Below are 16810 nucleotides of genomic sequence, written 5' to 3' on the forward strand. Positions count from 1 at the left end.
GTGCAGCTTCTCCTGACTCTGCACAGCCTCTAACCCCCAAAATTTGAATTAATCTCCAACATCCAGCTTCGTGTTTAATTTGTCGTGAAAATTGCTGCACATCGTGGCGACTTCCTGGGATTTCGGGCAGAAACAGGGGTGACTCGGGCATGGAAATGATACTAAAATTTATGTTTGGGTAAAGAAAATGCAGGATTGTGGGCGTTTGGATTGGCTGTGGCTTGGAGAGGGACTTTGGGCAAGGGCAGGGGGTGACAGGACAAGAGGAGGTGGGTCCAGAATGACAGAAAGGGCGTTCAGATAGAAAAAACCCCACTTTGTGCATGGGGTTTATTGTGACTATTCCTGGCAAATCCTGGCTCCCAGGGGATGGATCAGAACACCCAATTCACCAGCCTGGGTGGCACCAAACCTTGTTCTGTGAGGAAGGTGGAGCTGGAACCCAGGGCAGCGCTAATTGCACTCATCCAATTTGAAACGTAATTAAAATCTGCATTTGAAAGCTTACGCAAAAAACAGGTCTGAAAAACAAACAAAACCCTCCCGTTCTGGGTGTGTTGTTTTGCAGAGGTTCTGGTGAGTAAATAATTTCTACCCTCGAGTGTGAATTAATTTTTGGAGCTGTTTTGTGCTGTTCCCAGCAGAATTCCAGCTGGGAATTCCACGCTGCCCCGGCTCCCTGCAGGAATTCTCTGCAGATGCATCCAGGAGTGAGTGACATTAATTTTTGGACAAAACCAGAAATCAAAACAGAAATTGTTGAAGTTTATTAGCCCAGAGTAAGACGCCAAAGCAAACCCCAAACCTGAGTGATTTTAAAGTTGTTCGTGACAGAATCTGAATAAAATTAACAAGGAAATGAGCTCCAGTCGGGTGTGAAAATGGAGGATTTCACATCTCCCTGTGCCTTCAGGGGGGTTCTTCGAGGAGGGGTGAGGTCCCAGGTTCTGCCTACCCCAAAAACCATCTCAGATCACACATCCACAGCTTCATCTGCCTGAGCAGGGCAGTAAATTCCAGCCAGGAACAGGGGGTGGCTGCAAAAACCCCAAAATTCCAGGCAGACGTGGCCAGAGGGGCTGAATTAAACACCTTAAACCACAGGAATACCTTGAGGTTCAAACAATTCCCAATCCAGGGGGAGCTGGACAGGCTGGAGAGGCAGGACTCGGCCAAACCCAAGGGTGAAGTCCCAAACCCAGGTTGGGGCAACCCCGAGAATCCAGGGAGGGGATTCTGCCCCTCTGCTCTGCTCGGCTCTGCTCTGGGGAGATTCCACCTGGAATTCTGCCCAGCTTTGGAATCATGTCCAGCTCTGGAATTGTGTCCACAATTTTAGAACTATGTCCAGTTCTGGAATCGTGTCCAATTCTGGAATCATATCCAGCTCTAAAACTGTGTCCAGTTCTGGGAACATGTCCAGTTCTAGAACCGTGTCCAGCTCTGGAATCATGTCCAGTTCTGGAAGTGACCTGAATTGTGGTGGGAACCTCAAATGGCTCCACAGAGTCCTCACGAGCTCTGTCCAGAATTACTGAGAGAAAAGCAAAACCCAGCACAGGAGGGAACTCAGGAGCTGCAAGGATTTTACACAGGCTCCAAACCTTTGAGGAACTAATTCTTCATAATGAGCTAATTAATTACAATTCAAAACGAATTGCAGATGCTGCTCTTGCCAGGGAAATTCCCTCTGTTTCTCCATGGATTTTGGGGTCACCTCTGTGCCCAGAGACTTTACCCAGGGATGACTGTGAGTAACCTCCCAGTTCCATTTTGATTAAAGATCTCTTTTTTCAGAGGTTCAGTCACTCACAGGTGTCTCAGGAGGATGTTCTCACATTATGCAAAAAGTCTTAATTATAATCTGAATATTTAGGTCTGGCCTTGATGACAAAAATCTGTGAACCCTTAATTTGCTCACTTTAATTCATCTCAAAATCAGGCCATTAAGTTGTTCTGAGAGTACAATAAAATAAAGGCTTTAGTTGGAACAATATTTATTGTAATTGCTTACAAGGAAGTCTCCAAACAGATCTGAAGTGTTGCCAGATCTGTTTTTAAATTCACAGCTGGATTTGAAACATGCTTTGTGTTTTCTGAGCAAAGCTTGGATGAAGGAGGAATAAAAAGAATGAAGAAAAATTTTTAAAAGATGAAAGAAACTGTGGATGGTGTTATGCAAGTTAATTCCTCAACTAACTCCTGGAAATATTGGGAATAATAGGAAATATTTTTAAATACAGCCGCTAATTCCTTAAAATATGGACAAATAGTGAGGAACGCACTGCTAAAAACAGCCAAGGAATTTTTTTTGAGAATGCTCCTGAAATATGAGATGGCGCGAGCCGAACCTTGAACGTTTCCTTTTTGATCTAAAATAAAGCAGCTGTAATTCCTGCAGAGAGAAACAATGGCATCAATTTCACAGCCCAATTACTGCCCTGCACCCCCAAATCTTCGTAACATCTTATTAAATAAAATACAAGAATTCAGATCTAGGTCAGGGATCTGAAATGTGCCCAGGACGGGACATTTGCATGGTGGCACTCCAATAAAGCTGCTGATAAACTTTGAACTCCCCAGGAAGCTCTGCCCAAGCCAAACGAGTTTCTGTTCCCAGGGGATCCCCACAGAGACAGCCCTAATTTAAATGTGATTTGCATGTCTCGGGAGTGGATGTGCCAGCAGAGCGAGAACCTTGGGGTTAATCCCTGCATCCAGGACTGCTCATGGATTTGGGGTTGGAAAAGATCTCCAGGATCACCAATCCCAACCTGTGATGGATCCCCTGATGTCCCCTCATTCCTGGGACACCTCCAGGGATGGGGACTCCAAACCTCCCTGGGCAGCCTCTTCCATGGAAAAATTCCTTCTTCCATTCCCAGAGAGCCTCTCCACGCCCAGAGGTGCCCAAGGAATGAGCGGACCTTGGGCTGATGACCAGGCTGGGGCTGGGAACACCTCGGATTCGATGGTCCTGGAGGTCTTCTCCAACCTCATGGATCCTGTGGAAAGCAGCTGGAAATACTCATGGCCTGCCGTCCAAAACCTGCAATTCTCCGTGAATTCCCCCAGGATTTACCTTGCAGAGGAGGGCGCTGCATTATGCAAATGAGGCCTAATCTCCTTTAATGGCACCAAGCAGATCCCAAAGGGGTTTGAAGGCTGAATAAATCCCGCTGAATTAATCCCTGCAGTGTTCCCAGAAATGAACCCGGCCTGGAATATTTTAAGATGAAAGCACCCTGTGGTCAGATAGACAAACCACAAGATAAGGAAGTGAAGCAAGTAAAAAAACACAAATACTGAGGCAAAAAACCCTGTAATCAGTCGTGGCCCATAAATCACGTCTTGCACAAAGAGTGGCCCAAGTCGTTGGGCAACTCAAAACTCGGTATAAAAACCTGAGCAACTCCCGGCTCTCCCAGCCACTTCTCTTCCCTCCTTTGCCTTCGTGAGTAAGGTGAGTTTGAACCTATTTATTCTCTTTCTAAAGCCTTGATTTTGTAGCTTTTCCCTCACTCCTCTTGCCGCAGTTTCTTCTCTGAGGGAAGAAGGAGTTTTATACCAGAGAGGGAGTTTTGTGTTGGTGGCGACTTATAAAAATCATTCATTAGCCACATTAGTGAAATGGCTATGGTTATTTATTAAATGGGTTATTTATTAAAGGGGTTATTTATTCAGTTTTGGGATCCAAGGCAGTTTTAAGGTTGCACAGCTGCACTTTAATATCAGCAGTGAATTCTCGGGCCTGTTGAGTTGTGTGACCACATCCCACCGCAGCCCAAGCAGGGAATTCACCTGAGGCCAGAACACGAACCACTCTAAAAATCCAATTTCCTTCCCAATTCCCAACCCTGAAAGGACCCCTGGAAAGCTGCTGATAAATGTGGGTGTAACTCAGCTCCTGTATTCCAGACCTCCCTCCGGCCACAGCCATGTCCTGCTACGACCTCTGTGCCCCCACCTCCTGCGGCCCCACCCCGCTGGCCAACAGCTGCAACGAGCCCTGTGTCCGACAGTGCCAGGACTCCACCGTGGTCATCCAGCCCTCGCCCGTGGTGGTCACCCTGCCCGGGCCCATCCTCAGCTCCTTCCCCCAGAACACCACCGTGGGATCCTCGGCGTCCGCGGCCGTCGGGAGCGCTCTGAGCGCCGGGGGCGTCCCCATCAACTCCGGGGGCAGCTCCTTGGGTTTTGGGGGCTTTGGGGGCTTTGGATACCCCGGGCTGGGCAGTGGCTACAGCCGGCCCTACCGGCGCTACAACGCCTCCCGCAGCGGCTTCTACGGGCCCTGCTAAGGAGGGAGGAGAAGACCAGGAATGCTGAGCCCCGACCCGTCCCTGGAGCAGGACTGAGCTCACGGCCACGGTTTTTGGATGCCACGTGAGATGCCCCCAGCCTGGAGTTAAAGGAGCTGTGGGAGTTTGGCATCTCCCCAAACCAGGCCTTTGCTTGTCTTTTGTCGTGCTTTACTTCATGTTTCTGATCAAATGTCTTGTCCTGCTTTTTTTTGTTTTGTTTTTTTTTTTTTTTTTGTATTTGATAATAGGCAAAATATTAATTGCTGGCAATTGTTGTGCATGGCTGGATTAGCATGGGTCGTTCATCGATGAAGAAGGAAAATTTCCACTCGCTGAGTGTGTCTGAGTGGGTTCTGTCCTTAGTGAACCATGGAAATGTATTCCTGACTTTTTCGTTGCTTCCTTCCCTTCCTCAACCCATTAAATTCGTGCTGCATCACCCTCCGAGTCTGCCTGGCCTTCTTTGCTCTCCCAGCCCCTTTTCCAGTGCCTTTGGAAGTCCCCATTTCCAGAAAACACCACGCAAATAATTTCAAAGGAGAAGGAGTCAGATTCCGGTGGTGGAAAACGTTTAAACCAGAGCCTGAGACCCCTTATTAAAGGCAGAAAGGGACCCTGCAATGGGTGCCTCCTGCTGGGACATAAACAGGGAAATTTTAAAGATGTGATACTTGGGAAAAGTGTTTTAAAAGAAGGGAGCTCAGCTGAGGTTTCTCAGGGAAATGTGGAGGGAGAGAAGCAGCAATTGGGGCATCCTGTTTTGGGGTGCAGCTTCTCCTGGCAGCTGAGCTCAGCCCCTGGTGAGTCTGGGAGGGGAAGCACAGAAGGATGGGGAGTGTTTCTCCCTTTGGAATTTGCTGGGTTGGGAAGCAAGTCTGGGACAGAGAGATTAAAGGACTAAAATTTAAAGAATTTTTAGTTCCTACCCTCTCTTTAGGCCGTTTTAAGACAAAGCTGAGATTTATCAGGCGCGGCTTTGCTCCTCCTGGATTGGGACGCAGGTGTGGTTTAGACACCCTGAAGGAAGAAGGTTTGGAAAACTTCCCCTGAGGGCTCCAGATGACTCAACCTCCTGTCACCCCTTAAAACTCCTGACATCTCTGAAAAGTCTCGCTTGGAGTCTTTGTCTGCCTGTCCAGAATGAGGCTGAGCTGTAATTAAAGATGCTGATGAGGTTCTGCCGACTGCAGTCATTAGTGGAATGAAATTAAAGGAGGTAAATGAAAGAATGAATAATTTTAAAGAGGAGGGTTTTTTTTAATAAACACCAGAAGACAGTGGAAAGCTGGCAGTTTGATGTTCTATTACAGGACGAGCTTGGTCTGGATTAAATGTTCAATTTAATATTTTTTGCCATCTCAACTGAAGCTATTCCCTGATCAAAGGTGATGAATTCCAAAAAGTCCAAGGGCTCCAAAGGGCTGTGACTGAGGCACTGCTGAGAAGGTGCCTTGGACAGGTTCAGGTGGATATTTCTCATAGCAAAATTAATTTCCTTACCCTTGTAGTTCCCTTCTCATTAATTGAACCAAATCCTTTCCCAGATTGCAAAAAAATTCCCCTCAAAGTTGGGATGTTTCCTCCAAGCATTCAGAAATCACATCAGAATGAAATATGACCCTCAGGTACCACTTCCCCCCTTCATTCCTGTCCCAAACGGCCTTTTTGGGTTAAAACTTGGTGTGGCAACCAGTAAAGCACAATTCTGAGGATAAAAGGGAAATCTGGGTGGGTTTGCAGTCAGTTAGAAAGTGATTTATTTGCTGCTGCAGAAAATGAGTGGGAATATTGTGTTGGAATGTTTTCCGCAGGGAAGGATTTCTCCTGAAGACCTTGGTCCCACAGAAATAAAAAATACCAATATTTTTGGCAGAAATACTTGTTGTCAGCGAAAATCCCTTTCAGCACCAAATCCTGCAGAGCTGAGGCCAGAGCTGCAGCGTCTCCTGGTTTTATGGGGAGAAGGGAAGAGGCAGGAAGGCTCTCCAGAGCTTTTACGGCTTTCTGGGGCTGCCTGGAGGATCCCAGACATTCCTGCACCTTTTATTACCCAGTCCCCGCAGGAGCTGTGGGTTTGCTTTGCATTTGGCCAGGTTCCCAGCAGGGAAATTGGTTTGTTTACTGTTTATGTTCATGATGGTTTACCCTGGCCGCGGATGAAACCCACGACCCACGAGGCCGCTTTCATCTCTCTGCTTTGCATCCATTAAATATTCCCAGCTCCATCGCGCCAACTCCACCTCCCAAAGTGGGGATGAGTCAAAATCCCATTTGTTTAGGACTTCTGGCATTTTGGGCACACACTTGGGAGCAGCCCCTGGTGCGGCAGCGGGTTTTAGTTGGAGTCCTGAGTGTGCAATTCCAGCCGTGATAAGTGCCCAGGAGATTTCGGATCGCTGCTCCTTGTAATCTTCCCATGAGCAACATCCCAAAAGCTCTCGGCTGCTGGGAGGAGAAGATGGAGCCACCCAGACAAGCTGGACTGAGGATCACCTTCAGAAGTGGAATTTGGGCACTTTTCTATCTTCTCTGTGGCTTTGGATGAGTTGGCCTTGCAAACCACAAGCTGCTCTTAGAGTCGATAGATAATTATTGTTATTAAGGAAAATCAGGGGATCATGGAATGGTTTGGGTCGGAAGGGGGCCTTAAAAATCATCTAAACCATGGGCAGGGACACCTTCCACTATCTCAGGGTGCTCCAAGCCCTGTCCAACCTGGCCTTGGACACTTCCAGGGATAGGGAAGCCACAGCTTCTCTGGACAAACAATTTTTTAACATTTCTGTGCATGCAGCGAGAACTTTGGGAAGGTCTGGTCAGTCTCGAGGGACAGAAGAGTTTCCATCCATCGTGTCATCATTTTGGGTCATCCCAAACTGGGGACATCCAGTGACTGAGTTGATGCAAATTCTTATTTGTGTTTCAAGGACAAGGTGGAAGGATTGGAGCTGCTGGGGAAGTTTTGTGGAATCCATCAGGAATCTTGGCCACCCCTTTGAACCCCTGGTCATGTTCAAAGAGTCCTTCCCTGCCCATTTGCTGCTCGTCCCCCCGTTTGCATGTCTGAGTGGTCCAGGGAAATGTTTGGGGAACTTTGAAGGCTTCTGCTCTTCAGAAGTCTCCAACCAGCGTTTATTTCCCAGGAGATGTTGGGGCAGATACTCCCAGTTCGGGGCTGATTTGCCTGTCTCTGCCTCGGAGATTAAACACCACGAGAGGCTGGAAATGCTCGGCCCTGCCCTCCAGTCTGCTCCGGCATTGTCTGCGATTACTTTTTAATCTGGAAATTGCCTTTGAAAAGGAACTGGAATTGCTGCACGCTGAGGTGATCTGTGAGACGTGCAGATTGGCTTTCAAAGAAGGAAAAAAGGAACAGGAACATTACAAACATCTCTAAATAACTGCTATTAATTTGGGGAACGATTTTGCATAATGGTGCGAAGCCCAGCAGGGGAAAGTAATAATTTAGTGGCAGATGTAAAAGGGTTTGGCGTCTTTGATGACCCCAAAGATGAGCTTGGGCAAGGCTTTGAGCAGCCCCAAATTCCCAGGCATCCTCCAGCTGACCTCAGTCGCTGTCCTGGTTTAATGTAGGGAGAAAACCCAACCTGGAGACTCCTGAGATGAAGGACTTGGACACCCAGTTCCTAAATTGTGTCTCAGATTCCATCATGGGAGCGTGGTGGTTTAATAATAACAAAGGAATAGATCAGATGCTTATCCTCCTTCATGCTCTCTGCTGAGTCAAGAAAATAAAATCTGTTCCTTCAAATAATCCATTTCCCAGTACCTTCGAGAGTGGGGGAGCTTAATCACTTCTAAATGCCTTCTAACGATTTTATTTCCTTTATTTTTGTGCATCTCCCTCTGTTTGAGAGGAATTTGGTGAAACACTGAGGCAGAAATAGGAATTTATGCCCTTCTCAGAGCGAGGTGCGCCAAAAACTTGTGCCCTCCATGCAGGGGGAAAGGGATTTCACAGGGAAGGTCACTGCACCTTTCCCGATGGTTTCATTCATCCGTGTCATAGTTCCTTGGGATGCAAAGCAATTTCCTGAGTAACCCAGATGAATCAGCCTCTGATCAGGAATTAACCGGGCTCGTAAGATTTGAGGATAAAAGAAACCTCTCCGGAGGAATGCATACATTACAGGGAGGAAACGAAATCCAGGCAAGAAACACAAACAGAGAGGAAAAGTAAATCCCCAGCCAGGGGTGCTTTGCATATGAGGAATCGTTGGCAATTGGCTGCTAATGAGCTACACGCACAATTTGTGTCCCAGGTCCTCGGGCTCTCTGGGCCAGGGTATAAAACCAGCCCGGTCGGAGGACCTACAACCACTCCTGGCTTTCTTCTCCTTGGAGAAAAGGGTAAGTCTCGATCTGCTTCCCATTTTCTTTGGATGGTTGCTGTCTTTGTGCTTTATTTTTCTGCTGTTCGTCTTTAGCAGCCCGAGGTCTGCGCTCTTTAAAATTGCTGGGGAAACCTCCAAGCGGCTTTTTCTCCAGGGAGGGACATTCTGTGAAGGGTGGAGATCGTTCCTGTGCTGATCCCGGATTTTTTCATTTGTGTCGCCCGAATCTTTCTGTTCCAAGAAGTCCCGAGCTCTGCCTGAGCATTGCTCAGCAGATGGGAGCGGATTTGGGGTATCCGCGCAGAGCTCTTGTCTCTCGGGATGGAGTCACAAAATATTCGGGGTTGGAAGGGACCTCTGGTGATCTCCTGGGGCAGGTGACACAGGAAAGCCTCCAAGCGAGTTTGGCATGACTCTGGAGAGAGGGAGACTCCTGGGCACGAGGGTCTGAACGTCTCCAGAGGGAGATTCCCTGAACTCCCTTGATCAGACCCCCCTGGGCCAAGGCCTCACCGTGAAATTTCTGCTGAGGAGTTTGTTGGGGTTGTGGGGTTTTTTTTGGTGGTGGTGTTTTTTTTTTTTTAATTTTAAAATTTTATATTTTTATTTTTTATTTTTCCCTCTGTTTTGGGGCACAGTTTCTCCTTGCTTTCCTGACCGCCTGCTCCCTCCCTCACCTCCCCACTTATTTCAGGGCTGCAGGAGGAGCGTGGTGGGGAAGGAGCGCTCAGGGCCGCTCAGGAGGAGCTGGAGCTGCCCTTTGCAGAGTGTGTGGAGAGCTCTGAGCTTCACTGAAATCCCCTTTCAACCCCAGACCCAACCCCTCCTTCCATTCCCCACTCACTCCTCGCGCTCTCCATCACCACAGCAGCTTAATTACGCGGCTAATTACACCTCGTTCCTTGCATTCCAGAGCTCTCTGCCTTCCAGACTCTCACCCCACAGCCATGTCCTGCTACGACCTCTGTGCCCCCACCTCCTGCGGCCCCACCCCGCTGGCCAACAGCTGCAACGAGCCCTGTGTCCGGCAGTGCCAGGACTCCACCTACGTGATCCAACCCTCGCCCGTGGTGGTCACCCTGCCCGGGCCCATCCTCAGCTCCTTCCCCCAGAACACCACCGTGGGATCCTCGGCGTCCGCGGCCGTCGGGGATGCTCTGAGCGCCGGGGGAGTCCCCATCAACTCGGGCAGCTCCTCGGGGCTCGGCAGTTTGGGGTACTCGGGTTTGGGGGGGCTCTACGGGAGGTCCTACAGGCGCTCCAACCGCTGCGGGCCCTGAGGGAGCCGCGGGAAGGGACGAGCAGGAGACGGAAACGCGACTGGATGCAGGAAAGCGCGATCGGATGCAGGAAAGCGTGATCGGATGCAGGCCTGAGCCCGTGCCCTCCCGCTTGCTGACCCCCTCAGCTTTGCCCCGAGCTCCCGGCGCTGCAGGAGCTTGGCTTTCCCCAGTTGATGCCTTTCTGTGCAATCAGGGAGGCGAAAAATGTCACTCGATTGTCGCTGGGTGTCCAGCTGTAAAGCACTGCCTGGAAATGGGTGATGAATTTTAATCCCTTATCCAACCCTTCTGTATTCAACCCTTCTGCTTTCTTTTGCTGTATTTTTTTTTAAATTCCACTTCTCGCTCATTAAATAGATGGCGCATCACAATTTGTGGTTTGCAATGTTCCTTCTCTCTCTTTCTCTTTGGAGCCTTCTCTGGCAGAAATTTGCCTGTGCATTTAAATTGTGAGTACCAAGCAGATCTGCATTTAAGTTACACCACGCTAATCACTGAGGAGTTAGAGAAATATAAACAATGAGTAATATCCTTTTTGGGGGGGGAATATTTTCCCTTCTTCTCATTTCTGGAAGATCACTATGAAATAATCACTCCTGGTTAGCAACAAATGGGGGAAAAATGGTGGGAAATCTAAAGCATCTTTAGGGACAAAACTTTATTTAATTTATTCCCAGTATCCCATCTAAACCTCCTCTCCATAAATTTGAACCCGCTCCCCCTTGCCCTGTCCCTCCAGGCCTTTGGAAATAATTTCTCCCCGTATTTCTTGTCGGCTCCTTGAGACACTGGAAGGTGAAATGAAGTCACCCCGGATTTTCTCTTCCTCAGGCTGAACAAACCCAGGCAGAACTTTCAAAACCCAACGTACACAAAATGAAAACTTAGGTCTCGTCCTTCCCTTGTCGTCCTGCTAGCTTAGGAACGCTGCAATTATGTCTTAATTGTTTGCTAAGCGATGTGGTGATGGAGGGGCCTGGGGTGTCACCAGGAATCCTCAGAGCAAGAACAATTACTCAGAACCTCGGGGAAGTTAATGACGGGCAAATTGCTAAACAAACATTCCTCAACATCGTGTTAAGTATCCCAATTAAAGTCCCATTCCACATTTCAAACACGGGGAGCAGGATAGATCCTGTGATAAGGAACTCTCAGCACGCCGGGGAGTTCTGCTCCCGGAGGAAAAAATAAAGGACAAATAAAAACCAGAGAGGCTTTTGTGCAACACCAACAGGGCTTTAATGTCAGAGAGAAGAGCAACAACCAAGGGCAGGGAATCCAAGCGATCCCAGGGGCAGCAGGGGATGCAGAATTCGTGCTCTGGGAGCAGGGACCAGCTCAGGACCAGGATAAGCCAGGGATGGAGGGGTCCGGGCACAGAAAGGGGATGGAGGGCTCAGGGAATCCCACGGGGATGGAGGGCTCAGGGAATCCAGAGGGGATGGAGGGCTCAGGGAATCCCGAGGGGATGGAAGGCTCAGGGAATCCCGAGGGGATGGAGGACTCAGGGAATCCAGAGGGGATGGAGGGCTCGGGGAATCCAGAGGGGATGGAGGGCTCGGGGAATCCAGAGGGGATGGAAGGCTCAGGGAATCCAGAGGGGATGGAGGGCTCAGGGCACACCCAGGGCTGCTGGGCACACTCAGCTGCCACTGCCAGCGCCTCCTGCCCGGTGTCCCCATGGCCCGAGCCAGGCTCCTGGGCTGGCGCTGCCTCTGGGGCCTGGCACTGCCTGGGGGGCTTTAGAAAACCCCACAGCTCCCGCGGCGGGACCTGCCCCATCTCTGGGAGCCAGGCAGGGAATAGCCCAGGCCCCGTGAGGAGAAGCCGGAGCTGTAGGACCTCCCGCAATTGCCAAAGGAGCCCCCATAGCCCCCAAGGGAGCCCCCATAGCCCCCAAAGGAGCCCCCATAGCCCCCAAAGGAGCCCCCATAGCCAGTGTCACCTCCATAACCCAGGGAACGGCCGTAGCCAAGGGAGCCCCCATATCCCAGGGAGTCCCCATAGCCCCCAAAGGAGCCCCCATAGCCCCCACAGCTTCCCAGGCCAAAGGAGCCCCCATAGCCCCGGGAGCCCCCATATCCAAGGGAGCCCCCATAGCCTGAGAAGCCCCCATAGCCTGAGAAACCCCCATAGCCCCGGGAGCTCCCATAGCCCCCATAACCTCCCAACCCAAAGGAGCCCCTATAACCACGGGAGCCCCCTAACCCAAAGGAGCCACCATAGACTTGGGAACCTCCATAAGGTCCCCACCCAAAGGAGCCCCCATAGCCCAGGGAGCCCCCATAACCTCCAGACCCAAAGGAGCCCCCATAGCCAGAGGAGCCCCCGAAGGCCAGGGGGCCCCCATAACCCCCAGATCCTCCCAGCCCAAAGGAGCCCCCGTAGCCCTGGGAGCTGCGGGAACTGAAGGAACGCCCCGGCAAGGCTGGGCTCGACGATCCCACAATGCTCTCCTGGGGGCAGGTGCTGAGCACGGGGCCTGGGATGGTCACCACCACCGGCGGGGGCAGGATCAGGGCTCTGGACTCGGGACACTGCTGCACACACGGCTCGTTGGAGCTCTCGGCGATGGGCCGGGGGCAGCTGACGCCGCAGGACTCGCTGGAGTAGGACATCCTTCTCTGCTGGGAGGCTGCAACGCACAGCAGAAAGGACTTTAAAGCTAAACTGTCTGAGGAGAATCGAAATTAAAGTCTGGGTGTGAAATATCAGAGGGAAACAGATACATTCAAAGAAATCTCATTATTGTATTAGCCCTCGTCTCACCATGATCATCCTTGCAAGAGAAATTCTGTGCTGGATAAATTAAACAAACTTGTAGCAACTCAGTCAAAGGTGTACGACCAGTGAGAAAGAAGCCAAGAGGAAGAGGGAAAAAGCAACATTGACTTTATGCAGTAATTCAGATTTTATGGGGATCAGTGCCGCCGCTTACCTTGTTCGCTGCAGGGATGGGAACAGGAGCAGTGGATGAAGGGCTGTGGGTGATGTGAGCTTTTATATCCTCCTCAAAGCCACTCTCTGAGCCTCCCATCCTCGTTTATTACAAAACCAACGCCACAGTGGGTGCTTCCATTCTGTCACCTCAGCAATGTCCCTCCCAAACTCGCGTGGCTGTGACACAACCGCTGATGGCAATCAGCTCCCTCTGAGGGCGATCCGAGGGGATTTGGGGAACTTGGGGCTGCAGGGTGGTCATGGGGTCATTGGTTAAAGCCGGTCCTGCTTGAGTCCAATTTTAATGTCCCGTTAAATTGGGACATTTTAATGGCCACGGTAACCATGGTGTGGAGCCCTTTGTGGTGCCGCCTTCACCAGGTGGAATTCACCCAACTGGACCTAAAATCGCGGCTCTGAGAGGACGTGAATTCTCCTGGTAGCTGAGTAGAGATCTGTAAAAGTTGTTCCCAAAGAGGCAGAAACTGGTACAGCCAGAAGAGGCCTCGGCCTTAAGCTAATTCCAAATATTTCATGATTTCATTTGAAATCTCAGCTTCCAGAAGTTCAGTTTGAAATACATTAAAAATCTTAATTTTCTTTCCTCCCAACCCTGAAGTACTGACCACTACAGAAAAAAAGAATTTAATAAAGTAGTAATAAAATAAAAATATATTGTAGTAATAAAATAAAAATATATTTTATTAGGGTGAGTCTGGGACATCCTGCAGTTATTTATTTTCTTTCCTCTTGCAATTGTTTTCTAATTTTATGACATTGCAAAAGCAAGGCAATAAATTACCTCTAAATTGTAAAATAGCTCTGTTTGTGAAGTGTCATCAGGATTTGCTGATAATAATGAGAGGTACTGGAGGATAATGACTTTAAGCTGCCTCACAAATACTCATTAATAGTCAGTGCTTGCAATTTCTGTTATTATCCCATTAAATGGAGGCTGGGAGTTACGAGGATTTGTTCTGAGTTAGGAGCTCCCTTGTTATGAAACAGCATCATTTAAAAATATCAATCAATGTCACTCCTCTTGATTCCTTAATCAGCATTTGATTAATAATTTCAGTGGTGGCAATGATTTAATTTTCATTCCTGAGGTCAAATTCTTTATTTTATTACCTGTTAACATGTTTGGGATGACTGTGACAAGTACATCATCTGCCATATCAAGTGCAGCTTCTTCTTAATTTATGAGGCAGCATTTTGCTGAAATATCTTACATTTTAAGGGAGAAATTAAAGCCTGACTGCAAATTATCTGAGTTTTCAGGCTTAACTATCAATGTTCTGCAAAAAAGGGGTCTCAAACTGATGTTCTAAACTCTCAGTTCTTGGAGTTTCACCTGTAAATATTTTGTCCATGAAATTGTGCCTCATGACACAGAGCCCTCAGCTTACGCGTCTCTGAACTGACGCTCCTGCCCCACTTTTGGGCGCTGACATTTCCGTGTTCGTGTCTAACACACCAAATATGAATTTCCTGTGGGCGCTCACAAAGCCCCTCATGGTCCTGGAAGGACCTGGAACATCCCCCAAGTGTCGCTGCCTCCGTGACATTCCAAAGCCAGCAGGGAATGGAGCAATGGAGCCCAACTTGGAATTGTTGAGTGATTAATGGCATTTGAGCTGCAAACACAGATAAAAACCCCTCACATTTCTAAAGCATTTGGAGATAATTGATATTTTCTTCATTCTTCTTATCCGTCTCCCTCTTTTTGTGCAGCTCCCGTGGATTTTTCACGGGATTCACTTCAATTTTAAAAGACGAAGTTAATTAATCTGAACTCATCGAACCCAAAGACAGCTCTCGTGATGGGGATTATTACCTCATCATTCACCAGCTCGATGCCCTCAAGTCTGTCCTGACATGGCCTCACGCCCGTTTTTTGTGCATGGGGAGTGGCAGTGCAAAGCCAGCAGAATTAAATCCCTCCATGTGAGGGTTGTTCTGTGTGGGACTGGAGGCACAGAGGGCGTTTTGTCCTTGTAAGCACTTTGGGAAATGTATAAAAGCTGCCACCACTCGGAGCCTCTCCATCCGCATCTCCTGAGTTATTCACCTTGGTGAACAGGGTAAGTCCGATTTGAGCTCCTCTATCCTTCTCTATCCTTCTATTTCCCCATCCAATTCTTTGATGTTCTGGATCGGCAGATTTAAAAATTGTGGGTCTGACAAGGCTGCTGTAGAATAAAATGTGAATTTTCACCATGCCACTTGGAATATCCATTTCCAGGCATTTTAGGTGCAATGCGTGGCTGCAAAATTTAAAAATATCCGAGTGATCATTCCCACTTTGTGGGAATATAAGGGAAAATGTTCTGGTTTGGAAGCTGAGGGCTACTTGGGAAAGGATATGAAATTACAGAAATTGCTGCTTTGTATCTGACAATTAACTTCCTATAGATACATTGCTAGATTTCAGTCGGACTTAATAAATTTATAAAGAGAAAAAACAGTTTTCTCACAGTGTAAGAAGTGTCACCCAGAGATGACACCAGATGTTTTCATCTGTGCGTGACATCTTGGGGACCTTGAAAGCAGCCAGAGTCTAGAATGTGATTTTTGTGCTCAGATGAGGGTCAGATTTAGAAAGCAACAAACTCTGGGCTCTCTCACATTTTCCATGGCAAAGCACAGGCAGAGTCAGGTAGAAATTTCTGGATCTGAAACCTTTCTCCTGCTGTGCGTTGCAGCCTCCCAGCAGAGAAGGATGTCCTACTCCAGCGAGTCCTGTGGCGTCAGCTGCCCCCGGCCCATCGCCGAGAGCTCCAACGAGCCGTGTGTGCAGCAGTGTCCCGAGTCCAGAGCCCTGATCCTGCCCCCGCCGGTGGTGGTGACCATCCCAGGCCCCGTGCTCAGCACCTTCCCCCAGGAGAGCGTTGTGGGATCGTCGGGCCCAGCCTTGCTGGGGCGTTCCTTCAGTTCCCGCAGCTCCCAGGGCTACGGGGGCTCCTTTGGGCTGGGAGGATCTGGGGGTTATGGGGGCCCCCTGGCCTTGGGGGCCTCCTCTGGCTATGGGGGCTCCCTGGGCTATGGGGGCTATGGGAGCTCCCGGGGCTATGAGGGTTTCCTTGGATATGGGGGCTCCCGGGGCTATGGGGGCTCCTTTGGCCTGGGAAGCTGTGGGGGCTATGGGGGCTCCTTTGGGGGCTATGGGGACTCCCTGGGATATGGGGGCTCCCTTGGCTACGGCCGTTCCCTGGGTTATGGAGGTGACACTGGCTATGGGGGCTCCTTTGGGGGCTATGGGGGCTCCCTTGGGAGCTATGGAGGCTCCTTTGGGGGCTATGGGGGCTCCCTTGGGGGCTATGGGGGCTCCTTTGGCAATTGCGGGAGGTCCTACAGCTCCGGCTTCTCCTCACGGGGCCTGGGCTATTCCCTGCCTGGCTCCCAGAGATGGGGCAGGTCCCGCCGCGGGAGCTGTGGGGTTTTCTAAAGCCCCCCAGGCAGTGCCAGGCCCCAGAGGCAGCGCCAGCCCAGGAGCCTGGCCCGGGCCATGGGGACACTGGGCAGGAGGCGCTGGCAGTGGCAGCTGAGTGTGCCCAGCAGCCCTGGGTGTGCCCTGAGCCCTCCATCCCCTCGGGATTCCCTGAGCCCTCCATTCCCTTGGGATTCCCTGAGCGTTCCATCCCCATGGGATTCCCTGAGCCCTCCATCCCCTCTGGATTCCCTGAGCCCTCCATCCCCGTGGGATTCCCTGAGCCCTCCATCCCCTCTGGATTCCCTGAGCCCTCCATCCCCGTGGGATTCCCTGAGCCCTCCATCCCTCTCTGTGCCCGGACCCCTCCATCCCTGGCTTATCCTGGTCCTGAGCTGGTCCCTGCTCCCAGAACCCAAGTTCTGCAACCCCTGCTGCCCCTGGGATCGTTTGGATTCCCTGGCCTTGGTTGTTGTTCTTCCCTCTAACATTAAAGCC

General features: G+C 50.0%; 3 protein-coding genes across 3 annotated transcripts; 2 read left to right on the forward strand and 1 right to left on the reverse strand.

The window, feature by feature from the left end:
* The first annotated feature begins 3938 nt into the window (after nucleotides 1-3938).
* On the forward strand, nucleotides 3939-4301 carry KRTAP13-1 (keratin associated protein 13-1). The gene has a single exon (XM_066568104.1). It carries the CDS (start codon nucleotides 3939-3941, stop codon nucleotides 4299-4301), a length of 363 nt encoding a protein of 120 aa, XP_066424201.1.
* Nucleotides 4302-9606: 5305 nt separating this feature from the next.
* On the forward strand, nucleotides 9607-16330 carry LOC136568260 (scale keratin-like). The gene is made up of 2 exons (XM_066568188.1): nucleotides 9607-9638; nucleotides 15628-16330. Exons 1-2 carry the CDS (start codon nucleotides 9607-9609, stop codon nucleotides 16328-16330), a joined length of 735 nt encoding a protein of 244 aa, XP_066424285.1.
* LOC136568334 (uncharacterized) lies at nucleotides 9705-12560 on the reverse strand. Its single transcript, XM_066568290.1, has 3 exons — nucleotides 12206-12560; nucleotides 11694-12106; nucleotides 9705-9896 (listed from the first exon to the last, which is right to left on the reverse strand). Exons 1-3 carry the CDS (start codon nucleotides 12558-12560, stop codon nucleotides 9705-9707), a joined length of 960 nt encoding a protein of 319 aa, XP_066424387.1.
* Nucleotides 16331-16810: the final 480 nt, after the last annotated feature.

This window comes from Molothrus aeneus, chromosome 31, assembly GCF_037042795.1.
Source record: "Molothrus aeneus isolate 106 chromosome 31, BPBGC_Maene_1.0, whole genome shotgun sequence".
Lineage (NCBI taxonomy): Eukaryota > Metazoa > Chordata > Aves > Passeriformes > Icteridae > Molothrus > Molothrus aeneus.